This window comes from Macrobrachium nipponense, chromosome 15, assembly GCF_015104395.2.
Source record: "Macrobrachium nipponense isolate FS-2020 chromosome 15, ASM1510439v2, whole genome shotgun sequence".
Lineage (NCBI taxonomy): Eukaryota > Metazoa > Arthropoda > Malacostraca > Decapoda > Palaemonidae > Macrobrachium > Macrobrachium nipponense.
The window spans coordinates 72782641-72800140 of NC_087208.1; the positions used below are offsets into that span (position 1 = coordinate 72782641).

The 17500-nt window shown below is 40.2% G+C and overlaps 1 protein-coding gene across 13 annotated transcripts in view; it reads right to left on the reverse strand.

Moving 5' to 3' along the window:
- The window catches only part of LOC135195049 (serine/threonine-protein kinase N-like), a 665525-nt gene that overhangs the window by 275182 nt on the left and 372843 nt on the right, over positions 1–17500 (reverse strand). For 7 of the 13 annotated variants that reach the window (XM_064221389.1, XM_064221391.1, XM_064221388.1 and 4 more), the window contains one exon: positions 1523–1627. In XM_064221389.1, the coding sequence (XP_064077459.1) occupies positions 1523–1627 (105 nt within the window). Of the gene's footprint in view, positions 1–1522; positions 1628–2221; positions 4847–13695; positions 16516–17500 lie in introns of those variants that run through there. The other 6 variants (XM_064221386.1, XM_064221385.1, XM_064221382.1 and 3 more) reach the window with 4 other exon arrangements.

Consider the following 17500-nt stretch of genomic DNA (forward strand, 5'->3'; position numbering starts at 1 on the left):
ATAAATTAGCTACTTTGCAGCTAAGAACTTGAAAACCAACATAACCAAAATGACTGTCGGGCGAACTAGATGCACTTTCCTCAGTATTCGAAATCATCGCCAATGTACCACATGACAAACCTCTCATTGATAACACGGAAAATAATTCTTTCATATCACACAATAAGGAAACCTGAGATGCAATGAACAACGAATAGATCTAGAGAACGGATGCTTGCAATCTGAATGAGTTTCTATCTACTGAACGATGCCCTATCGTATGGTATTTATTCCCCGTGCGTTTATGCGCAAGAGCCTAACAGTCCAATATCCACTGAACACATCAAAATTATGGAGATACCGATTATGTTCTAAATATATGGAAAGATTGTGTCTGTAATATTAACCGTGTATATATATGTATGTATGTATGTATGTATGTATGTATGTATGTATGTATAGTATATATATATATATATATATATATATATATATATATATATATATATATATATTATATAAGTGGAAATTATTCAGACGTCTGCTTCTACGTATACTATACATAACTTAAAATTACCTTAATGGTTTTATGGCATATATATCTAATTTTTTTCATTTACTTAAATTCATACGCCTATTATTATTGTGATGAAAATATGAAATCGTAAAGGCAGCATTTTTTTCCTATTTCATTATTAAGTCAATTAAAAATAATCATTAAATGTCAATTCAGAAAATAAACCAAAAACGAAAATCGCGACCTTGAAATTACCAGCAAAAACATGGACAAGAGCGAATAATTAAAATACAATTAAGCTGAAAGAACTTAAAAGCAAAATAGAAATCACAAAACCTTCCAAAATCATTCGAATGCCGCCGAGTACAAAAATAAAATCCATCACTTCAAACCTGCACATCCACAAACGCAAACAAACGAACAAAAATCAATGAGAACAAAGAAAAATAAGAACTGCTTTTTGACAAGGCATAGTAACTTATTTCTTCAGAGGAAATGAAGTCACAAACATTATTTGCGTATGACGTCACGTTGTACACAAGAGACCCTAAGCACGAGTCCCTGACTCATAACCTTTGTCCTCTTGACATTCTGGTCATAAATCAACACTAACCTTTGAACTCTTGATATTATGACCATGGATTAAAACATCAGACAGTAATCCTTCACTTGTATAATATGGTGCAGTTCACAAGCGGTATCACAGAAGATTTCACATATTTACAGAAACGACAAAATCTTTTTGCTTATTCATTATTAAACTAAGGACAAACTGAATGGAATTACCACGAAACGAAAACTAAACTTAAACAAGAAACAAATGAAATCTACTGGCACAAATTAAAGGACAGATAGGGCAGATAATGCTTCAAACAAAATACATTCAACTGTCAATACCCCACGTCCACAAAAAACCTCAACATACACACGCACATACAAAAATCTACAAAATGACACTGCAAAGCCAACACAACAATGTCGACATAAACAGCGCTACAGGAAGGTCCCGCCAAAAGTCATGCTCACCTCCCCGGCCATTAAGGAACCCTGCGGTAGATCTCCCCGTAGCCGCTCTAAAGAAAGTCGGATGAGATCCAGTTTATGGCTGCTCTCCTCCAACCTCTGCTGAGCCTGTCGGAACGAAAGAAAGGGTGCAAATAACAGCATTAGATATCTTTCTTCCTTTTCTTATGGTTATAAAAATAAAATCTGGCATTAATGAGTAGCAACATGTTAAAACAGCAATAACAAAGCCTTAATTAATAAATAAAAATTGTTGCCAAGTTACACGAATAAGTCTGAAGACAATTACTATATAATACAGTTAAGAAAGCATGATTTAGTAAGACTCACGCTAAATAACACACTTTCACACTGAACACTGCTCATATAAATAAACCTTCACTCAACAATAACAGTATGTTAGCAAGAAGTATAAAAAATAAACAAAAGCTGGTAGTTATAATTAAAATAAACGAAGGTTTAAACCTTCCATTCTGATTTTGCAACTATGTGGTGTCATGTTTGTTGGATGTGGAGCCAAGTGGTAAATGAAACATGATCCAATGATGGGTAGCGAGCGAGGGCAGATAGGCAGGGGCAAGTCCTAAGGAAACAGGTGGCAAGGCCTGAAGAAATGGGCATGGAGACCACTGGAGAGGGTTCGGGGGATGGATGAGATGGGGTAAGGTGGGAGTTGGTGTCTAGTGTACATGGCTTACCTACATGGGGGAGGGTTGCGCTGTCGCTGACATTGCTGCTGTTACGGGTTAAAGAGGTGCCAGGATAGGAGCTCGGCTGTGGGACCACCATTATGCTCTCATCTCTAGCATCTGTCCCAAGATCAGTCATGGACCAAGCTCGTAAGTGGCTACCAAAATGTGGGGTGCCTGAGGACAGCTCAGCCCAACTGCAACAGTTTTCACAGGAGCACTGAGGATTCCTTGGGGGACCAAAGTGGATTCCCCTTCTTTTTGGATATGAAAGGGTCATCTCTCCAAACAACTGTGGTCGTACAAACTTTCGCTGTTCTGGTCTGAATGCAGTCCTAACTTCCATAATTCGAGATGCAGGAACTGGGACAGTCTGACTGAATGGGAATCTTGGCAAATGACGAAAGAGACCAATGTTTATCAATCTTCCACCAACAGTGGTAGTGGGTGGTTCATGATCATCTTGGAAGTGATCCCCCCTTGAAACTTGAGGTAAGGGAGATCGAGCACTATGTGGAAACAACGGTGCTGATGTTCGCCCTGACATCTGACTTTCAAAAGCCGTTTCAGTTTCAAAAGGCTTAACGGCTTCTTTCTTTGGGCTCTGACGAGCACAAGCTGATAAACGTCGCCTGACGGTAGATATAACATCTTGCCATTCCACCGAGCCTGATCTTGAAGATTCTTCTCTGTCCAACAGCTCTTCCAGAAAACTAGTTGAACGCTTCCTTTCTAAAGATCCATGAGAACTTGCTTTAGATCCTTGTCTTTCAAGAAGAGTGTATGGCTCATGCCTCTCTGGCTGGTATCTACGATCTGAAGCAGAGTAAGACTCAGATCTATCAACATAAGGAGTTTGCCTTGGCTCAGCTCGACGATCAGATACAGAACGCTCAAGGTTCTTTCTAGAATCTTTTCTTTCAATGTAAATACCACGGTCTTTTACCTCTATTAATTGTGAAGTTCCTCTATGGTCATCTGATTTCCATAATTCTCTTCTTGGGATGCCCTGTGAATAATCTTTTGTGCTTTTACTTGAATCTCTCCTTTCTAGAGCTCTATACTCTCTTCTCTCAAGAGCTCTTAGAGATTCTCTTCTTTCCAAGCCTGCAGCAGATTCACTGTATTCCCTCTGACTACCGATGCCCATCTCAGTGGATCGGCTGGAGTCCTTCCTTTCTAGAGATCTTGCAGATTCTCTTCGTTCTATAAAACTTATAAGATCTTTCAGTTCCATGGATGTCTTTGACTCTTTTGGTTCTTTCACAGACTTTTCTTTACATTCTATCTCTCCATTCAACCCACTACTTGGCTTTCTTCTTTCAACAGTCCCATAAGACTCTCTGCTCTCAAAACTTGTGAAAGAATCAGTTCGGTCTAAGGATTTGCCTGATTCTGCATATCCTAGTGATTCTGAATCTTTCATGTCTTGGGACATTACTGACTGCTTTCTTTCTTGGGCTTTGTACTGCTGCATCCACTCCAATAAGCGGTTTGATTCTCTTCTTTCAACTGGCTGGCCACCTCCTTCTGCAACTCCAAGAGGGCTACGCCTTTCTGCAGATCGTTGAGATTCTCGTCTCTCTAGAGATTTTGAAATAACCTTTAGATCCTCTTTAGAAAAATCCTTAAATGCAGGTAACTTTGCAAGTTCTGCTACATTAGTTGGAGTTACAGTGTGAGACCGTTCATTTTCCTTCTGAGCACGCCTCTTTAATGCTTCCCTGTACCTCTGTTCTTGACCTTTTTGGATGTATTTCTGTCTCTCCAGCTGCGGTGAGCGCCACTGCTTAGGAGAGTCATGTAATCCAAGATTACTTTGTACTTCTGCCAACTCAGGCTCAGCCTCATAAAATGCTTCATGGAGAGAAGAGAGTGATAACTCAGATGTAGGTCTAGGTGATGGCAAATCCATCTCACTTGTCAAACGAGGAGTAGAAGTTTCAAATTCACTGCCTCGCCATGATAGGGCAGATGAAGGCAACTCAGGCTCACCTTCCCATGGATCAACTACTTCTATTGGACTGCTGAGGTAGGACAAACTAGAATGTCTGCTATGTGGTATAACACCAGAATTCTCTGAGGTTTGTGGAAGAGGTGGAGTAGGAACCCTGAGTGTTGTTGGTCGTTGTTGTTGCTCTGCGGGAGCAGGCATAGGTATTGGAGACTTAATTGCAATTGGTTCTGTTTCCGAGACATGTGACATTTTTTCCATCCTGGCAGACTCTTGATTACTACCAGTTTCCTTGTCTGTCATCATCTGCTGTGGTGGTGGTGATGCACACAGAGGTAACACATCATCAGTGATAAAAGCAGACCTTCCACCACTGTGAGTTCGGCGGCTTCGACCACGCGAATATACAAAACTGGAAGCTTTCTCTTCGAGTGGTCGGTAATGACTTCTGCCCAAGTTCATTTCTGTTTTTCTACGTTGTTTTGATCCCAAAGCAACAACAGCATGGGGCCTTCTTGGCCCTGATTCCAAACTATCTTCAGAGACAGGTGAAGATGGTGGTGACGATTCAATCTCAGATGAGGAACTGCAGTAGACGTCGATGTGTATGGTGCGAGGACGAGGTCGAGGCCTAGTTGTGCGGGAACCACGTTCTCGGGTGCCAAGGGATGGACCACCTTCACCCTGCGAACCCATGATCACACTACACTCCTGCCTATACAGGCACTCGCTACCCTCATATACAAATTTATATAGAACATTTCCATTACCATAAACTTCTCAAATTACTTTAAGGACATATCGACTTAGTAAATACTTCAACTGATGAATGGCAAAATCAGAATGACTTTCCATTGAACTTGCATCAATATAACATAAGCCAATTGCAAAAAGGGAGGAAAGCCATCGCATTTAAGCAAAGCTAGGTATTATGCTCAAAATGTTTCAAAAGTTATTTCAAAACCTTAACTGTAAACCTTAAAAAATAGGAATTACGGAGAACAGGCAAGACTTTCACCTCATGGGACAACAACAAAAAAACGAAATGTGGTTATGATTTTGGAAATTTTCGTCTAGGATGGATGGCATAAAGAACTCGTATACAGATGTATACATCAGTAACTGAACTCAGTCGTTTTTTCCTAATGGGGGATTGATGTAACATCAGACCTGGACGAAAAGAATATGAACACAAAGCTCACCTTCGTTTCTCACTATATCTTTAATATTAACCCAACTATAGTTTTTCCAAGTCATAAGATCAGACGAAACATACACAGAAATTCCTGCATGTGCTTTTATTTTAAAATTTACTGCAATTTTTCAGGAATTCTCATACACGACAATCCTACACTCTACATTGATCCTGGTTCATTGAGTTTTGCAAAGCAAAATTAAATATGTACATAAACAAACTTAAAGACTACACTTTCCTTATCAAATCTATTTTACATTTTGAAGAGCAAAATAATGTCTTTTTGGTATTCACAGTATTTTAGGATTCTTTTTTTACTGAACTGAATTTAATTGAATTGAATATGGAATTTAGGCCAAAGGCCAAGCACTGGGACCTATGAGGCCATTCAGCGCTGAAATGGCAACTGACAGTAAAAGGGTTGAAGCACTATGAAGCAACTGTTAGGAGTGTGTGGAAAGTAAGATGGAAGAAAGAGAGTATGAAAGGAGGTGCAGTAAAAAGAACTAAAGGGGTTGCATCTAGGGGGCCTAAGGCATGTTGCAAAGAGCCTTAAGTAATGCATACTTGATACATGTGGGCCAGTGAATGAAGCAGCGAGTCACACCGGGAAAATAAGAAAATACAATCAACGATAACAACAATAACAATGAGGACTGAGGCCACGAGTAACTTCTCACTAGTGAAGGGCTTCTCAAAATATGCAGATGGGCACAGCCACTTCCACCCCCACCCCCTTCCCCCAGAGAACCAGGAAGCGAGCGACCGAGGCGACCACCTTCGTGAAAAGGAAGAAGACCAAATGGCATAGGGCCAAAAGGGGGCTTCCGCAAGCATTTCAAAAGGCATGCGTCCGGGCTTTCAGGCTTTTGTTTCGAGCAAAATCGACCTTTAGAAAATCAAATCAACCTTCAGCTAAGTTTCTTCACATCAATGAAGATTTGCTTGTATGTAATTAAATGATCATACTAAAGACCAAGAATGTTTGTCGAGATTATATTGCGCATATAAATAAAAACACATTTGTAATTATAGATGCACGTACTTTGTAAGTCAAAATTATTTCCATTAAGAGTGGTGGCTTTGGAGAAATAACAAAATGCAATCCCTTTCATATCTGTCTTCTAATGTCTTATTCAATTTGAATCGCACGATATTTTCTCCATATTATGTTTTCAGTGCCTGGAACAGGTTTCACAGCATACTACAGATGATCTCAAGAGGTACTGTCATTTCAATGACAAGATGACGTCAAAAGTGACAGTTCGCCTTCATATGCTATGCAAAATGCTTGGATGGAACAAGAGAGAGTGAGCTCCGGGATAGCCATTAAAAATCCAGTTATCAGCTCAATGAGAGAGAGAAAGAGATAGTTACATGAATTAGGATGACTCAAAGATTTGTTAGTCCATCCGAGGAGACATCGTGTGCCGACTATCTCTAGGAGCAGATTTTACTGTTCATTCAGTGTCCTAATGATTTTGTCTAGCTTTCTTCTAACCTCATCCACGAGAGAGAGAGAGAGAGAGAGAGAGAGAGAGAGAGAGAGAGAGAGAGAGAGAGCATCTACACGAACAAGTGCTACAGATGGAAGTCAGACGGAGCCATGATTATGCGGACGTATTTATGAGTTCGTCCAGACTATTCTTATTCGGTTATACATTTGTGATAAAAGATTCCAAGTAGGGAAGGGAAGGTGTGTGGAAAGGAGGCGTCTAATGCCAACATCCTACACCCAGAAAGAATACTTCACTTTTCCCTACCATCGTTTTCACAAGTCCACATTTGAATATTGTATAAAATAAATATGTAAAACATTGATTCAGCAACTTCAATACCTTGTGTTTGTAAATACAACTGATAGTTATAAGTTATTCGAGGCATGAATGCCAGGTGCTCTAGGGAGGAGAAAAAAGTAAAAATAAACAGAAGGTGGAACTTTTGATTCAAATCTTTGTGAGTAAATAGTGTGGAGAGTCGATTGTGTTGCCTCAGTCATGCTTTCCAGAGCCTAAGATGTGTTCAATGGCCTTCGAGCTAGAAACGTCAATGCTTTGCAACTAGGGCTTGACAGTTACGGTAGCATAAACCCTAACGGCTTCTCCCCAATCTTAAAAACTCAATTTCTTGGTCTTAAGTTTATCATTTTCAGAAGGATAGTTGGACTATAATAACCTGTTCCTAGCATTACAGGTTGGGTTTTTAAGAGCCCTGGTACTTGCGATGGATTCTTGTCAATATCTACCATCTTGCAGTGTGTTCTCGATGAGGGTGCACGAGCATGCACGGTCGGTTTAGATTAGAGATTTTAGTGCAGTCTTTGACTGTGTGAATCATGAAGTACTTATCTACAAGCTAAGATTACTGGGAATCTGTGTATCTTTTATAAATATTACAGATAAAATGTTTATAAAATGGTCTGTGTTTTTGACCAGTATAGCGGCTTTTAGGTGTCCCTCAAGGTCGTAATCTTGGACCATTGCTATTTATCATTCCCTCTCTGATCACGTACCAGCTTCTCTTATAACTTGTCTCTCTCCCTGTGCAGGCAGGCTTCCCTTTGGAGGCCTTTTGGGGTTATAGTCTGTTGCCTCTCCCATAAGGGTGTTCAGCTGAAGATTTAAAGAAAGAAAGAGAAGAAAGATTGATTTTTGGACCACGAAGTCGCACTGAATACACTGTGTATGCAAAGGGATTCACAAGGCTCTCTCCTTGCACTTGCCGTGAAGGAATACAGGATAAGAAGAAAGGGGGAACAAATGAAAACCAAACCGAGAGAATAGAAAAACTTGATATTTTGTAAAATATGTATTGGGATAGGAAAAGTAAACATTTTGAAATGGGTTTTATATGAACATGTAAGCATTAAATACCAATGAGCACAAACGAGGAAGAAGCGAAGGAGAAAGTGAAAAGCCATTCAGAAAAAGAATAAAATGAGAAAGGATATGAAAAGTAAGAAAAAAAGTCTGTAATAAAGTAACTGTTAAACAGAAAACAGAGTAAATAGAAAACCAAGAGAACAGAAATGACTCGTAAGAAAAACGGTAACTGAAAAGAAACCAATAACGGCGAAATAACGAAATCTCGCTCTGTCGCCTCTTGTCTCTAAGCATTCAACCGGAAATGGCTGCCTACGCTACAGTGCTACAACGTTTCTCTGTTTAGCGGATCTCTATTTCAAAATATTTCATGCTGGTGTTGATTCACTAGTTAACATTTCAAGTCACTACTGGCCTTCATTCTCGATTGACTTGTCGGTGAGAATATCATTTCAAATCCTCGTTATCAAAAACGTGATTTAAATCCTCAATAGTCTTACTCTAGGTGTCAATATCTGACCACGACCTCCCTCAACTCCTGCTGTTGGTGCATTCAGCTTACATCTAATGGAGCTGTCGCTTAGAACGGTGTTGTGCTACTTTCGTTTAACCGACCTATCATTTGGATTGGTGTTGCGCTGGGACGTTTAGCGATTCGTCGACTTATTTCAATGAACAGTGTCATACCGCTTTTATGTTCGTCTGACTCGTTCAAAGTGGAAGGTTGAGCTACACCTTATGAATGTTAAAAATCTCCTTGTTGCCTGGATAATTCTTTAAAAAATAGTTGTGCAACTTCTTTGTTTAGTCGACTCATAACTCCTCTGATAAGAGATTTGTGTTTCCATTAGTCATTTAGGATGTTACTCAGATCCTCCGGTGTGACAAATCCGTCATTTTATCCATCAACCTCTTAGTCGGGAGGTTTTCGGGATGCACAGCTGTCAGGAAATTGCCAGAAGTCTAACTGGCTTCAGAAAACATTTGTGGCTTTCCGCTCTCTCGCGCCCAATGACTTCTGTGCATAATGAATGACCTCACTCTTCAGTGGTGGGTTTCGATCGTGTTTCCATTGCGCGCTCTTCGGATCTTTCGTCTTTTGACGATTTGTTCGTCAGTACTTAATCTGCTTCTCTCCTTACATCCTTTAGTCTCCTTTCACACCTATGAAGGCCTGCCTTGGAAGTTCATTGCTTTCTCAAAGGCGTCGGTATGGAATATGTTAACGTATCATAATAAATCGATCATATTTTTCAGCTTCCATAGAAGGACCTAAGTTTACCCAACTTTGTATGCATAGATTCTCGCTCTCTCTCTCTCTCTCTCTCTCTCTCTCTCTATATATATATATATATATTATATATATATATGTGTGTGTGTGTGTGTGTGTGTGTATATATATATATATATATATATGTGTGTGTGTGTGTGTATATATATATATATATATCATATATTTAATATATAAAATATTTTGCTCTAGCTGTGTAAAATCAACAAAGATCTTCCTAGTCAAGTATTTGAATCGCCGGCACTTCTAAGTGCAAAGCAAGTACACGTGGACTGGTACCGGGCAGGCTCGAACGAGTCTCGTTTCATCTCTCTTCTCTTTCACCCAGCGGTCCTTAATTAGGAGCCCTTGGGCTCGTCATATCCTGCTTTTCCAGCCAGAGTTGTAGCTTTGACTAACAATAATACTAATGAGACAAAGAACCTCTTGACTCCTCGATTTCTTAACATATTTCTGGATGAGCTTCTTTGGTCGGCGCTGAAAAATCCGAACTGGAAAATGATACCACTCACAGAAGCTGCTCCTCACTTTCCAGGTGAGATTCGTCTGCAGCTCACACGTGCTGCTGTGCTCTGGAGACACGTCTTCGCAACCCTTAATTAATGCCACGAAGAAGGGTAATAACGAAGACAGAATAAAAAATATATATATTTTCCCTTTTAAGACCTCGTTAAAATATTATAGAATGCATATTTTTCTTACCATAAACATTTTCCAGAATATTTGAAAGCTACTTCCTGGAACCGGATTGTAAGTTCTCAGTGCCATAAGAGAGACGACTTAGTTGGTGTGCTCCATGCTTATGTTTATGCTTTAAAAAAAAGGGGGGTGACCACCAAGGAATGCCAGTTGGTGTTGACACACAAATTCCAGCTCCCATGACACCTGAGCAGAGGTGAGCGTGTGGGGCTAACAACCTCATCTAATAAATTAAGATCTACAACAACGCTGCATCAAACATTAAGAATCTTCTGGGTAACAATCAGATCCGAAAGGTTAGCAAGAACAGGAATTTTAAGATTAGCTTGCAACTCTACCTCTCCTCAACTTTACGCACATTCAAATATCGCACCTTAATATAATGTGAGCTGCATCCACAAAAATGATTGATTTAATGCACAATAAATTTTTCTAATAGGAGAAATAGATTCCAGACTACCAAACGCTACAGGATTAAGCAGCTAAAAAAAATAAAAAAATAAAAAAAACTCTCTAACCCACCTGTATATGTGTGTGCGTGCGTATTAGGTAATCATGACCATCAAAAGCAATGCCCCTGTATACTGATTTTATCCTTATACTACTAGCTCACTGAAAAGGCTCAACCTTACTTCATTAAAAAAACACAGCACCAGCGTTCTACGAAGAACCTATGATTCTCTACTATATCATTCAAGGTAAACAACTTACGGAATACCTCAAAATACTGTTATCTTGGGCTAGAACTTCGCCCATCATCTGAGGGTACAGGGAGTCTAGCAAGGGACAACAGGAGAGAGAGAAGAGGAGAGAGAGAGCAGAGAGAGTGGAGAGAGAGAGAGAGAGAGGTCCCTAACAAGGACAACCGGAGAGAGATAGAGTGTCGAAAGGTTAAAAAAATGATTGGGGCCACCAGATTTATGTAAGGTCAAAATGCCGATAGGATAGGCAAACCAACAGACATCTCTTGTCCAGGCCAAAGAGAACAAGAAAGGATAAATGAAAAGATGTAGCATAAAAATCGCTAAATACAACACTGAAGTTTCCTTGCTAATCTTATATATGTATGTGTATGTACGTATGTGTAATTGCATGCATGTGTGTGTGTATGTGTTAATAATATAATATATATATATATATATATATATATATATATATATAATATATATGTGTGTGTGTGTGTATTATATATAATATATATATATATATATAATATATATATATATATATATATAGATATATATATATATATATGTATGTATATATAATATCTATATATATATATATATATATATATATAATGCTTTTTTCGCATTCACAAATGTTGTGACAAACATCGTTTATTGACTTACGAGACAGGGAATTCCATATCAAAAGATATTTGCGGCTTACCATTGTCTACACACACACACACATAAATAAATACAAAGTACGTGTCAACAAAATCCTAAGACACTATATAACAGCAAAAACGAAAAACAATTAAGAGTGCCACCATCAGTTTCTCTAAAATGGGTATAGCTAAGAGAAACAGGATGTACAGACAGAGAGACAAACAAAACACCAAATACAAAGGGGGCACAGAACAGGCCGGGGAATTCCTTAACATCCCACGCGAAAGGAAAACGAGTAAGTTGACCATTAGCGTACTTGAGAGAGAGAGAGAGAGAGAGAGAGAGAGAGAGAGAGAGAGAGAGAGAGAGAGAGAGAGAGAGAGATTCTCTAAAACTGGTAATTCTTGAGACAGCATACTCTAGACAGACTGACTAAAGTGAAGCGAATTAGACTAGGAATTTCCATTGGGTGCGTTTGTCAGAGAGAGAGAGAGAGAGAGAGAGAGAGAGAGAGAGAGAGAGGTAGGAGGAGGAAGAGGATCTCCGATGTTAGCAACAGCAACAGTATCCCGGAACTTGCGAAAGACGGGTCACCCACCGTATCCACAATCCTTCTTCGTTCATTTTCAGTTCTTCGCATCTTAGGAGTTAATGTACACTACCGATTTCATCTCCTATAAAACCAAAACTAATCAAATAAATTATTTCCCACAATAAGATATGTAAGATAGAGGATAAAAGTTTAAAATTGATTTTCATTTTATTTTATTTATTCAGTCACTGGGTGTTAGCACAGAGAGGATGCACAGCAAAATATAAAATTCTCTCTCTCTCTCTCCTCTCTCTCTCTCTCTCTGTGCATGGAAGCTGTACCAAAAACTGGCATATTCACTCAACAGCAATAATCGAACATAAATGATCTCCTTAACTAACCGACCACCATATTTCTTTTAACATGCATACTAATAATATATGTACTTCGAACGTGGTATAAACTCATTAGCTTCATTGTATACATTAGACCCTAAGGAAATGACTACAAGATTTTAGACATGACGACTGACACTAAACCAATGACTTTAAGAAGCTATAAAACGCTTAACTTTTAGAAGAAAAAAAAATGAGGGGAATATTCTCTTTGCATATGCACGTACATGTGGCTTATAGTAAGAACAAGGAAAAAGCGCCCGGCGTCTTCCTCAAGGTCTCCTTTGTGGTCTTCGTTAACATTCACACCCTTTTCCTTTCTTTGTATTCTTTTACGCTTCTATGGCCTCCATTCAGACCGCGTAAAATCTGTATTTGCCATTATATCTTAAATACTAAACATTTTCTGGTAGTAAAGACAAATGGAAGGAAAAACAATTTGTATGTTTTATATCTTCAAACCTGGTCAAAAAATAAACCACCTTCGAAATGTCATTGCATATAAATAAATTAGTTTTCAAATAAAACATCACAAAATACATTTTGAAGACAACAAAATTTACATGGGTATATGCAAATAAAGCACTTCAGTTAAGAAACTTCCCATCTTTGGTAAAGTTTGCAGTTAATATTTTATATCTATAACTCAAAATAATTCTGTCAATCTTTCCTTGAATATCTTCTTCCACATCTTCAGTACTTTTAAATATCAAGATATAAAATTACACTTTCAGTACCTTTACCCCAAATTTACATTTGGCAATCTCAAACTTATTCCAGAGAATTTCATCAATTTAATGAACTCTTCTTGTACGTTCTTAAGTTTATACTAGAGTTGAGAATCCATCCATTCAATTATTTGATTCATCAAATATTTGTTACAAAATGTTCTTTATGCCAACCAATTCAAGTCATTACCTTTAACAGTGGGACTAGCGCGTGCCGTGTAGCAGGAGGTAGGGATCACACACAATACACAGGATATATTCAGTCTTTTTCTTTTATTATTATTTACATATATCAACAAAAATGCAAAATTATAAATGAGATCATATCAAAAAAATAAATGGTTAATCTGGTGAATGCAATGTCATATGTACATGAGACAATGAAGAAATGACTGGAGCTGCTGAAACAATAATCACCTGGTTCACAAAGGGCAGCTGCATTCGCAGACCAAAGACAGAGAACACAACTGGGATATAGTGACTTTGGGACAACAAACACTGTATTTGAAGGCGACATACAATGTACACATAATGTACCTGTGTAGCTGAATAACCGCTAGGTCCTGCAGCCGATGCAGCCGCTGCTGCTGCTGCTGCTGCTGCAGTAGCAGCAGCAGCGCCCATGCGTGGTACTCGACGGGGCAACTGCGGAGTGGACTGTGGTTGTTCTGATCCTACAGGGCGTCCCAGACGTTCTGGCGATGGAGAGGTCTCGGGGGATGCAGGAGAACGATGCCTGCGTGGCTGTGCACCTGGAGATGGAGAGCGTTTTTTCCCCTGCTGTCTATCCGGAGGAACCAAGCGTTGTGACGGGCCTCCTCCTGCAGTAGAGGCCGAAGTGGGACCAGTACTCCTCTGGTCTTGACGTCTGGCAGTCCCTGACTGATCATCATAACATTTGTGAGAATTGAAAGTTTGGGTCGTAGGTGATTTTGATGGGGGCCCACATACCTCCTCTGCACGGCTGCAAGGGTGAACTGTTGGCACCTGAGAGTGAGCGTGAGATGGTGAACATGGAGAATGGTGATGGTGATGGTGGTGATGATGCGCACAGGCATGGCACGTACGTTCATGAGCTAGACTGGACATGAACGAGTACAGAGCTGTGCAGTGGTGACATGGGCAACAAGGTGGTGCAAGAAGGGGTGTTAAGGGAGAACCCTGGGCACCACCTACCCCACCTTCAAACATGCTGCGTCTCTCTTGCTCTTCTGTCACGGGGTGAAGCCGTTCCCATCCCCCAGGCGCAAATGGGCCCCCACCTGGAAAGCGAGTTTCTGGCCCTCCACGGTGTCGTGCCCTTCCCCGAGGCTCTGATGCTGGGCGTTCAATATCTGGTTCCTTCGGAGCTTCCCCTTCTCTTATAGTGGAATGGAACTCATGTGGACGAGTCTCCTTGGGTACCTGCATCTCGTTGTTCTGCAAAATAATATGGGCTGTACTTTTACAGCGTCTCCCATAAGGCCGCTGTTGTACTGGCCGTTGAGTGGCCCTGTCAAGACTTCCAGAAAATGTTAAACTGCGAGGAGCTGGAGACTGTTCTTGAGGCTTGCTGAGATCCATAAGACTTCGAGTGAAGGTAGGGCTGGAAGGGGTTGTGGTAAAACACGTAATGGGTAATGTAGTACCAGTACCTGGGGAGGTTGAACAGGAGGTAGCTGTAGTGGTGGTGATGGTGGGCATGTGATGCTCTGGATGTCCTGCTACCAGGTAATCGCAAATCGTACATGGGATGAGGGGAATGCCTCGAATATTGTTGGTTGGCTGGGGTTGGGCATTGTAAGTCATAGTAAGACCCTCTCGACCGCAAGTTATGGAGCACTGGGCTCCAGCTGAAGCCCCATCACCTGTCCATCGCCACTGCTCCACAGGAGCTCCGCTGGCCATTAAGGGACGACCACTCAAAGATGATGTCGATGTGGGAGTAACATGAGCATACTGAACAGGAGCCATGGAGGGGGTGCCAAAGGTGAAATGTGCCTGAAGCGTTACCTCCCGGGAATATACTGGGTTTTGGGGTTCCTGCTGTGGGTCTCCTTTGCTGTCTTCTTTATCAGTTTTGGGAGTGGAAGGTTTTTCTTGGGAATCACCTCCTCCATTCTCCATTGCTAGTGTCCTTATTCTCTTCTAAACATGCCATAGAGCACCATTCTTATATCACAGTTTTACCATAAAATTGTGCATGAGAAAATAAGAAAATGAGCAATAATCCAGTGGCGGTCCTAACAGAGGCCTCCATCATAACAAGAGGCAAATAACACTGACATTAAACACACACACAACACTTGGCAGCCTCCTGATTTTCATACCCCGTGGAGGTATATTCAACAGTTCACAAAGATCATCACTTTCCATTTTGAACCCTGGTACTCCATTGTATTGTATCACAGTCAAATACTTGAAAACTGATCCTGTATCACACAACTTCCAATACAATGGTGCTCTCAACTTTATCACAAGCGTGTTCTTTACCAAATGAATCTAAAACTGACACAGAAAATGGAATTATTAACATTATATGAGATGATAATGAGATATGAATGTATGAGCAGACAAAAATGCAAATTCCAATGGGAATGTACATCAATGATGATTGAGCAGGAGTCGAATGACGTAAGAATCGACAGAATTGTGTCCGTTGTACCAGTAGAGCAAAAGGACTAGACCCTGCAGGAACAGTATGGGCACGGTGAGACTATGATCGGGCGTCTCCAGGAGGGACGCCTGGGGATCTGATGCAGCCCCGGAAAAGAGGAGGGGGTTAGTGGACAGCAAGGCTTGAGCGTGATCCCCCCCAACGGCACAACTGATATCACTCAATAAGGTATCCATGTCGGCGGACTTGTAACGCGAAAAATAAAATCCCTTCGATGAAGAATGAGCTCCTTGGACAAGCTTGATCTGACTAGACAACAGGATGAACGACGGTCCCCTTTGGCGTTAACAAAAATATATATATATACACGTATATACTATATTTAAATATCACAGGTCAGTTATGGTCGGTCTCCGTCAAGGAAGGGATGGCACGTTGATGCAAGGCTGTTCCAAGGCAAAGCGGGAAACTTCCTCCTCCTTCTTCTTCTTCTTCTGGTTCAGAGGCGGCTGCGGGTTTCTCTCGACGATTTCAACTGCCTACTCCAGCGTGGCCTTCCAAAATCCATATCACAGACGAGAGGCTGCTGCTGCTGCTGGTCATTCAATTGAACGAGAGAACAGAGATACATATCCCTTAAAAAGACACGTTCATTGCAAGTGAGTGAAGTGACGTGACGTGTGACGCTCAGGGGGAGGAGGAGGGAGAGGAACAAAGCAGTGTTGCCTTTCGCCCAGCAACCGCTCGAATGAAGCTCGGTACGGGAGTGACGGCCTTCATATATCCTCAGGAGTGTCCCGGGACCCGGGTATGAAGGGGGGTGCGGGGAGTGCCAGAGGAAGCCCAAGGAACGGGGGAGGATAGGATGGGAGTAGGGGATACTAAGGGAATGAGTCATTTTCATGTGCTGAATAATGTCAAACGTTCTTTGCGATCACTCAGCCTTACAGGCAATAAAGAAAACAAAATGAAAAAAAAAAAAAATATCCAAGACCTGTGGCCATCAGAACATTGACACACGATTATAATGATCACCAAGATCACTATCGAGCTTTACTGACGACATACACATTTCAACGTGTCTATCACGTGATCATGCGCAATGCCACTGACTCAACGTCCGACGCATCCTGTTTCGAAGACTCGAAAAGGAGCTCCAAATATTGACTGTGGTCCCAGAGAAGCACATTTCGTTCGAGTGATTTCTTGTTCCAAGGGAATGTTCCATTGTGCGCTTTCATTTACACAAAACCCCTCTTGCCATCATCAGAGGAACAACTGAATTCAAAGTTTGGGCACAAATATTTTCATTTGTGCGGGAAAGAATATTCAGTTCTCTACTTGGAACATCCAAACAAATGTTGACCCTAAGTTGTATGATTATGAATCAGAAAATAATCAAGTCTATAATAACTAATTCAATTTTCAATTTTTTCAACTTAATCATTTCAAAGGTCTAAAACCATAGTTACGCATCCAATAACCGAATCACAACTCCAAAGCGTATATATGTGCCTATGTATGTATATAGAAATATAAATATAAATAAATATATATATATATATATATTAAATTAAGATAAATATATATATATATATATATATCATATATATATAAATATATTATATTTAAATATATATTATTATATAATATATTATAAGTTATATCACAGAAATAATAAATATTACATAATGTTCATTCCAATCAAAAAAAATCGATTGCAAATTATGTGCGCGCTGGCGTCCT